The sequence below is a fragment of the Toxorhynchites rutilus genome, chromosome 2, assembly GCF_029784135.1.
Source record: "Toxorhynchites rutilus septentrionalis strain SRP chromosome 2, ASM2978413v1, whole genome shotgun sequence".
Taxonomy (NCBI): Eukaryota; Metazoa; Arthropoda; class Insecta; order Diptera; family Culicidae; genus Toxorhynchites; species Toxorhynchites rutilus.
Window position 1 is genome coordinate 64,323,608 of NC_073745.1, and position 9,318 is coordinate 64,332,925.

Genomic DNA, 9,318 nt, shown 5'->3' on the forward strand with positions numbered 1-9,318 from the left:
ACAAAACCACGCAAGCCATTAAACCTTTTCAGGGTCCCCGGAACTTTTCACTAAAGAGTTATTTATGAAATTTCGACGTATTCGCGAATAATATCCGAAATGATAAACCAACAAATTAAAAAAAAAAAGATTGCGTAGTCTTACGTCCTAAGCGGTCATGTCTCGGATACAACCACTCGATTTTTTCCAAAAATTAATGCTTTATTCTGCAAAAATGGTTACAAATTTAGTATTCAAAGTAATGCCCATCGCCAGTTACAACTTTTTCCCATCTTCCTGGCAATTCACGCATTCCTTTGCGAAAATAATCGGCCGGTTTGTCGGCTAACCACGAATCGATCAAATTTTTGACTTCATCAAAATTGGAGAAGTGCTGGTCAACCAGGCTATGTTGCATCGATCGAAAAAGGTAGTAATCGGACGAAGCAAAGTCTGGAGAATCCGGCGGGTATGGTAGGACCTCCCATTTCAGGGTTTCCAAGTACGTTTAACCGGTTTCGCGAAATGCGGCCAAGCATTGTTGTGCTGCAAAATAACTTCATCGTGTCTTTGCTCGTCTTGTGGCTGTTTTTTCCTTCAGTGCACGGCTCAAACGCATCAATTGTCGTCGGTAGTGGTCCCCCGTAATGGTTTCATTCGGTTTGAGCAGCTCATGGTACACCACACCCAGCTGGTCCCACCAAATAGACAGCATAATCTTCTGGCAGTAAACATTCCACGCGGCCGTCGATGTTGATGCATGGCCGGGGGTTTAGGACCCACTTTTCATCGCCAGTAACGATTCGATGCAAAAAATCCTTTCCTTCATGCCGTTGAAGCAGCTGTTCGCACGTGAAAAAACGGCGTTCGACGTCTCGTGGTTTCAATTCATACGGCACCCAATGTCCTATCTTTCGGATCATTCCCATTGCTTTTAAACGATCGGATATGGTTTGCTGAGCTACTCCAAGTGTATCTGCAAGTTCTTGTTGCGTTTGTGACGGATCTTGATCGAGTAAAGCCTCCAATTCTTCATCTTCAATCTTTTTTGGTGGTCCGGAATGTTCTTCGTCTTCCGAGTCAAAATTATCACTTTTAAACCTTGCAAACCACATCTGACACGTTCGCTCAGTTGGAGCATGGCCACCATAAACTTCCACCAAAATGCGATGACTTTCCGCAGCTTTTTTCCTCATATTGAAGTAATGAAGTAACACTCCCCACAAAACACTCTCGTTGGTACGAAATTCGACATATTCGAAGTAGCAAAAAAAACTATGTTGTTTACGCTTCAACTTTTTGGCATATACTGAAAAAGACGCGCAATGACAGTAGTTTTCCAACGAATGTCTGGAAATTCGATTCACTGGAATAATAATTAAGTTACGCCATCTGTTGTAAAACCGAAGAAACTTACCGGTACACTTAATATTATTTTATTCATTGTAATTGATTGTTATGGAGTGCTCAAATCGATAGATGCAAAAATCTCGTAAATCCAACCGGAAAGGACTGAGCAATAAGTGTTTGAAATTGGACATTTTTCACGATACGATCGATTTTCGTTTTTCAATCTGTAAACGTTTCCCGAACACTTTGTTTATGTTGGTAACTGTTCGATCACTGTTCACGATTTCGCTATCTCGGCGTGTGAATGTTAGTTTGGATTGTCGAGATGCTAAATGCGTTGCCCCTGTTGCTTGAACGCCATTATGATAACTGGAGAGCAATTGTCAAGATCAAAAGCGAGGCATGAAGAGTGTTTAGTTTTTGAAATTAGCGATTGGAAGGAAGGAAGGTCTTGTATTATAGAGACTTTAAACTTTTGCAGTTCATTCGTCTCTAGCCTTGAGAAAGGCCCTTTGAAAACTCTACTCTACTCTATTACTCTACTCCAGCGCTACCACCTCCGCCCTCTTGCCTTGAGAAAGGCACTCGATCCCTCGCCGTCCAGCTCGTCCAGCAACGATGCTGTCCAGTCGGTGTCCACACAAAGAATGGCTCAGCGTCAAGTTTAAGTAGACCAAATATTGATTGTAGCACCCTTTAGCACAAAGTGTATGTTTACCTCGTGTATTTTTGGTGCCTATTCTGTATTCCGACGGATTTCTATTTCGTTCGAAAGTGATATTTCGATCGTTTTCGAATTTACCATTCCCTATTCCAATCGTTTTGCTCGTTTCGAACGAAAGTGTTAGAAAATTTCGAATATGCATCGATCTGTCAAAAACCGATAAACAAAAAGAAACACCGTATTAAATAGCGGCGAGTGCGAGTTGAATTTCAGTTAATTTTTGATCCTAAGAGAAATTTGTGAGAAAATTTTCTCGTTCAATGGATTCCGTTTTGTTACCGATTTTGGCGGAGCAAGAAGAAATTGGAATGCCTTGCTACCATCGGCGAAACCACCGAAAATCAACCGACTTCATGAAACTTTCTGATGAAGCGTAAGTATCCGTCTCAAAAATCCCATGTTTGTTTCTCTTATTGATTAATTTTGCCCTTATTCAGATTCATCAAAAGTTTTCGTCTAAGTAAGGAAGCTTTTCGGTACGTTTTAGAGGAAATTGAGAACTGCCTTACCACAAGGAAAGGTGGTCTATCCACGGAGGTGAAACTCGCAGCATGTTTGCGATTCTTTGCTGAAGGAAATTATCAACATGGAGCAGGGCAAGATTATCACATTGCCATAGCACAGCCCACATTTTCCAAGGTGCTGACTGAAATGCTTAACATTCTGGAGCGGACACTGTGTAAGAAATGGATTTCCCTAAATATGACGGAAGACGAACAGCGGCGTGCTAAACTACACTTCTATCAGAAAACATCAATTCCGGGTGTTATTATGTGTTTGGATGGAACCCACGTAAAAATTATTCCACCTAAGCTGAATCGAAATTTGTTTTTTAATCGGAAGGGATTTTATAGTCTCAACGTTCTGATTGTAAGTATTATTAGTATTTGAATTAACAAATCAATGAACAAATACTCTTTTTTATCAACATAGGTTTGTGACGATCAGCAAAGGATTCGTTTCGTTGATCCTACCTTCCAGGGATCTAATCATGACTCTCATATATGGCGTGTAAGCCCTGCAAGAACTCACTTTGAGCAGCTTCACCAAAATGGTGAAGTTAATACTAAGATTCTAGGTAATGTTCAACTACAATATTTTAGTATACTTGTATGTACTGTGTGATAAAATATTTTCAGGTGATGCTGGTTATCCATCGGAACCTTGGTTAGTAACGCCATTCAGAGCAGCGGAGGAAGGGAGTTTGGAGAGCGATTTTAATCGCAGGCATGCCTTGGGTCGTGCTATCGTCGAGCGGACAATCGGTTTACTAAAAAATCGGTTTAGATGCATCCTTGGCGCGAGACAACTTCACTACAATCCTACTAAATGCGCTCAAATTATAAATGTATGCTGTGCACTTCACAATATATGCTTAGAATTTGGTCGTTCTCAGTAGTTATAATATGTTATGCAGCTGTTTACATAATAAACTTTTGTTTAAATTAATATTTATGACTGTTAAATTTCATCTAACTTGTTTGCAAATGCTCAAATAAATAACAACCACCGGAAAAGGAAGTGTCTTCCTTACTTAACTATGGTTTCGGCAGAATTATTTACTCTTATTCCTGCCAACACTTTGAGAACATGTCATTATCGATTTCTCGTAAGCAGGCCAAGTATTCAAATAACCATTATTAATACTTTTTGCGTTGTTTTAACCCCTTGCTGTACGATTTAATTTCCAACAGCACGGCCCAAAACGAGCACTTCGAGTCGTTCCGCTACTCTGCTGAGTGTGGGTATCTAACATGGGTGCCCTATGATGAGCAAATACATGTTGTGTTTAAAATAAAAACGAAGGAGTTATTACTACGTACTAACTCGTTCGTTTTTATTTTAATTATAATATTCAAATTATATTTTATATTTTTAGCTCATTCAATTTTTTTTTAAATAACGGAAATTTTATAATCTTCAGTTGTCGGTATCCTCATCATATGCCTGAAGCTATGTAATTATTTCACATCGAGAAACAACGAGTGAAGTTCAATGTTGTACGTGAAGGGGTTAAGGAAGTTCCATAAACTATAGGCGAAATTCGTGAATTTTAAAAAAGTTTATATAATTTTGATGCTATTCCAAACAAACTTCAAAGAAAAAATTAAGTAAGATTTTTCTTCCATGGAAAGATATAAAAATACGATTAGAACTTTTTTTCATTTTTTTATACTTGAGTTACAATATAAAGATAAAAAATCAGATCACTGATATTTTGAAACATTATTCTAATGTTCTGAAATATACGCAATCTGCGTTTCAAGGATTTGTCGCTATTGATTTCTCCAGCGCGATCTTCTCCATCTCGTGGTTATGTCGTTTTTGTTCACTCAGATGTTCTTTGAGTGTGGCATCCACGGAAAGAATCGCTCGAGCTGATTGGCGCTGATAATGAACCAGATCACTCAAATTCTTGTTTGTGTTTTTTAACAGGGATTTCACATTGGTGTGAAATTTGTTTTGTTGCTCGACTTGCAGCTCTAATAGCCTCGTGGTAGAAGGTCTGGATTTTTTCGGCTGAGAGGGCTGGAAGTGAATGGTATTATTGATACCGTCACACTCGTCGGAAGTACCATAATATATAAAATTTTCCTGGTCTGCAGCTTGAGGTTCACCCGAAGGCGAACCCAACTGTGTTCCATGAGATGAGGTACCCGGGATTCCTTCCACGGTCGCAAGTAACCCAGTTAGTAGAACTGCCTGCTCCTCCAGCTCGGACAAATTGATAATTTTATTGGGTCCTCCACCTGTCGCCCTCTGCTCCCGTTTGTTGTGAGCGAGTTTTCGCTTTAATCCGGACTTATAGTCCGCCCAAACCTACACAGAAAACCAGGGCAAAAATAAGACTATAAACATATGTTTCGGATTCGTTTTAGTATATACCTTTTTCCATCCACTTCCATCGCGAATAGGCGGTCCCAAACTATTGACTTCTGCCGCCAGATCATCCCAGTAGGGTCCGGAATTTCCTCGGGAGAAACCCTTTGCTATGTCCGGCTCTTGCTCCAGAAGCAGCACAATCCGCTCGAACTGATTTTTAGTGGTTGTTTTGTTTTTGTTTTTTTCCCTGTTGAACGTTAAAATTAATTTAAAGAAAAAAATGATTAAAAATTAGCTTACATTTTTGCAGTTCACCGCTCATCCGCTGCGGAAATTATTCACTCCTTCATAAACAAAGTGGGTTTGACGTTTGGTTTGATTCGAATGAAAGATGTTCGAAAACAAAACAGTCCGAACGAAAGGTATTCGAATTTGAAAACACCTCGAACGAAACAGGGAATGGAATTTACCAAGTCGTTCGAAATATTTCGAATCGATTGAAATACAGAATAGACACCTTTATGTCTCGCCGTCTTTTATAACTTCTTCGAATTTTATTCAGCTGTCGGTCGCTAGCGCTTGACGAATCCAGAAAAAGGCTTTCTTTTCTAGTTCCACCGGGCTCGAGTCCACTCGCACACACGTTCATTTTTGTTTTATTCTGGAACATATTTTGTCACTTTATTCACTTTTTGAGGAAAAAGAAAACATAATCATACTTGTTAAAAAAAAATAGAGGATTAGCCATCACCACATTTGTTTGATCTTTGTGTTGTTGTGTCGAGCTTTCGCTAGCTGATAGATTTTTGTTCCCTATTTTGTTCACAATGCACGATTTTAGTGCGAGTCACGTGAGTCACGTAACAAAACATCGAAATGGGAACCGATTTTCGATTTCGCCAGCGCACAACAGTTTGGAGCGTTTTCGTTTTTCATGGTAGCAGAAAGAGAACTTGCAGGAATTGAATATTTCGCGCGTGGCGCTTAATAGTTGCTTGCGTGAAGAAAGCTCACATTAGAAAAAAAAACGTAACAGAATCCCTAGAAAATCAAAACAAAAAAAAAATAGAAGAACTTGACTGTCACGAACATTTTCGTGTGTAGTCAAATGATAGACGGAAAAATTGGTTTACACTTAAAAAACAGTTTACATCTAAGAATCCTTCCGCGATTCTCTTCTGTGTTCCATTTCAATAATTGGCTTCTCTTCAGCTTATGTTTTTTTCTTCTTCTTCTTGGGGGTCTATATACAAATCAAGCTTATTACTCTAAACATTTCCCAATGATTTTTTTGTGGTTGTTGTTGTTGTTTATGACTGCGTGTGTATGTTTTTGATCATATTAGTTTGGGAAAATTAGTCTTGTTTCACCGGAAACGATCTTTCTTTCTAATAGTTGAAGGAAGCTGCTAAATTTTCGTGTTTTGCTCGTTTCGATTTCGAAGCGTTTCCGAATTTGGGTTTCTCATGGTGAGGGAGTATTTATCTAAAGGTTCAACTCACTGCTGGTGTGTGTGTGTGTGTGTGTGTGTGTGGAAGTGTGGGCGTATGTATATAATATGTTTCTGTATGAATAACCTGTGGTTTCACAGTTCCATGCAAATGTTTGGATTGTTGCACTTTTGTAATCTAACAATAACTATCATTCCATATATTATTTTTTTTATTCTCAATAGTAATAATGTTAATATTCTACGTTCGCTTGTGTTTATGCATAAGTTTCATGATTTTACTGTGTTTGTTTTTTTTTCTCATCATACGGGGATCTTATCACTTTGTGTCTATGTTAATGAAGTTATCAATTACTTGGTTTTTGATACTTTTTTTTCTCCATTCGTTACTGATTATACTTTTTTTTTCTTCTTCTTCTCTCTCTCTTAATGGAACGTGGTACGTCAGTATGCGTGCTTGTTTCAAATTTAATACGTTCCGCTGCTAGATGAACAGATCTCAGTGATTTTGTATTAATTTTGCCGCTTCGATATTTTTTCTCATGACGGGTACTCTTAGAAAATAAATAGTATTGTTTTTGATGTTTTTCTGCTTTTATGTTAATTACAGTTAATTTTAAATTTTACCTAGTTTGAATTCATGTTTTTTTTCTCTTTAATTAACCATATATATTTTGCTCATAATATTTCGGTTCTAATCACTCTAACGATGTATGAGATTTACATGCCTTTTTTGAGGTTATGTATGGGGAGATGTGTGAATGAATGAAACTTGAGAGTACGTGTGTGTGTCTATATTCATTGTTCTAACAAGATGAATTACGGAAACAAGAGAGGAGAAAATGAGCATGTTGCGAAACCCGTCCCAAAGAACGGCTTCAGTGGCAACAATTACGAAAATATCAGATTGCACCGAACGAACAAAATGCTGGCGCGAACAACAGCTAAGCGGGAAGCGAGCTTTAAAACAGCTAATTTTTTTTTTGCGAAACACTATTAAAATGAATGATGCAAAGTGGTTGGTACTTACAAACAAACGCCATTGTTTTCACTTTTGGAGGGATCCATTGACAGCTGCACTTGGGGTGCCATCTAGTGGTTAGAAACTTAAATAAAACCCAACCGTCGTTAGGACGGGAACTTGGATGTCTTGCTTTTGGTTGTTGTTTTCCTTGAGTTCGTTAGCTTTGTATGGGAAATTCACATATTCTTACTGTTTCATCTCGTCTTCTAGTACTACAAACACTAACCGATAGGGGAGAGCTGTACAAAACGCACTGGTGGGGTAAAATAGCCCAAGCCATTAATTGTTGAAAATCAATGGATTAGTCATGTAAAATGACAGCTTGCTGTATTCATTCCAGTTAGAGACGAATGAACTCTCTGAGTTTAAAGTCTCTTTAATTCAATACCGTTACCGTTCATTCCAGTTCGCAGTGTTCTCTTTCACATTTCCATAGGACACTAACATTTTCACCACAATAAAATAGAATACAAATGAGAGAATACCAACAACTTTGCATTACCAGTAAATATACATGGCTGCTCCGAAAGGTTTTACGGTTAGCCAATGTTCACGATGTACAGGATGTTCTTCACGTCTAAAAATTTGAACAACCTCTCGTATTTCACTGAAATTTTGCCAAAATATGACAAAACAATAATTGGGGCAAAGTGCACCATAATCGGCATCGAGCTTCATGTTCCGATTTGTGAAGTGAAAACGTCAATCGATTTTCAGGTGGAATAAACAGATCGCCTTTTCATGTGAACCGAATCGAGAAATCGACACAATCCCGATCACACTCACCATCATGATCACGATCACACATAATTTTACCCCGAGCCGATTTCTTGCTCAAACTTCATGTGTTGCAAATTGAATATGTTTAAGCGTTTCTGAATTCTGGGACCCAAACCAAAACAAAATGGTTCTCTGAAGGTATGCAGCAAGCAAACCAAACAAAAAATCATAACAATTGCACCGATAGCTTTCACTCGGTCGACGCTATCAACTATCTATTTCAACATTTTCGAAGACGAAACATGAAAATCGACTCTCCTCTTAGTCGCATATAAATCTGTATCTTCATTCAACCTGACTCCCATCCACCACTACTACTCCACTCTGACATGTACCTCGTTGCCCGCGTACACAATCTTATTTTAACGTCGAGGGCGGTCCGATACGCACTTAACCTCATCGCCCGATGGTATCAGTATCGCAAGAGAGATTACTTATCGTGTAGTACAGTGAACGGCCACTGTCAAAATATCAGCCGAATCGGACTCGTAGTTTTGTTTTGACCGTGTGTGGAAGCGGCCGTGTCCGCGGATTTCAGAAAAATGGAAAAAATGGAAATTCCGTCGTTACCACGGCCAAATTGGTCGAATTGCACTACGAACTGCTGCCCCATCCACCGTATTCTCCAGATTTGGTCCCGTGCGACTTTTTTTTTTGTTTCCAAACTTGAAAAAGTCACTCGCCGGGCAGAAATTTGAGTCGAATGAGGAGGTCATCGCCGCCACGGAGGCCTACTTTGCAGACCTCGAGAAAACGTATTTTTTCAGATGGATTAAAGAAGTTGGAGCATCGCTGGGTCAAGTGTATCGAGCTAAAAGGAGACTATGTTGAGAAATAAATCGCCACTTTTCCAAAATTTTTGTTTTTTTTTTGTATGCTAAGTACTTATCGGACTACCCTCGTAAAGTGAAACGAAAACTTAATTTCTGGTGCAAAAAAGTAGTTACACCATTAATAGACGGCTGCATGTAATATACCTGGTATTCTATTTACGTTGATACATGCATACATGATACTTGAGAGAGAAACGAATTCGGCTTCGGGGGAAGGGAGGAAGGTATTAAATTAGAGAGACTTTAAACTCTGAGAGTTCATTCGTCTCTAGGCTTCGGGGGAGTCACTTCAATTTGCCGTTCAGTCCATTTGACGGTGAAGAATGAAATGAGCACGGAGCATCGTTAGAACAGT

At 38.9% G+C, this 9,318-nt stretch overlaps 2 protein-coding genes across 2 annotated transcripts; one reads left to right on the forward strand and one right to left on the reverse strand.

Moving 5' to 3' along the window:
• Nucleotides 1-2,070: 2,070 nt before the first annotated feature.
• LOC129768145 (putative nuclease HARBI1) lies at nt 2,071-5,376 on the forward strand. Its single transcript, XM_055769587.1, has 4 exons — nt 2,071-2,426; nt 2,491-2,923; nt 2,987-3,131; nt 3,193-5,376. The coding sequence occupies exons 1-4, from the start codon at nt 2,314-2,316 to the stop codon at nt 3,450-3,452; spliced, it is 951 nt and encodes a 316-aa protein (XP_055625562.1). The 5' UTR covers nt 2,071-2,313; the 3' UTR covers nt 3,453-5,376.
• Nucleotides 3,395-5,346, reverse strand: LOC129768147 (uncharacterized). The gene is made up of 3 exons (XM_055769588.1): nt 5,177-5,346; nt 4,940-5,123; nt 3,395-4,873 (listed from the first exon to the last, which is right to left on the reverse strand). Coding segments are annotated over exons 1-3 (744 nt in total). The 5' UTR covers nt 5,179-5,346; the 3' UTR covers nt 3,395-4,315.
• Nucleotides 5,377-9,318: the final 3,942 nt, after the last annotated feature.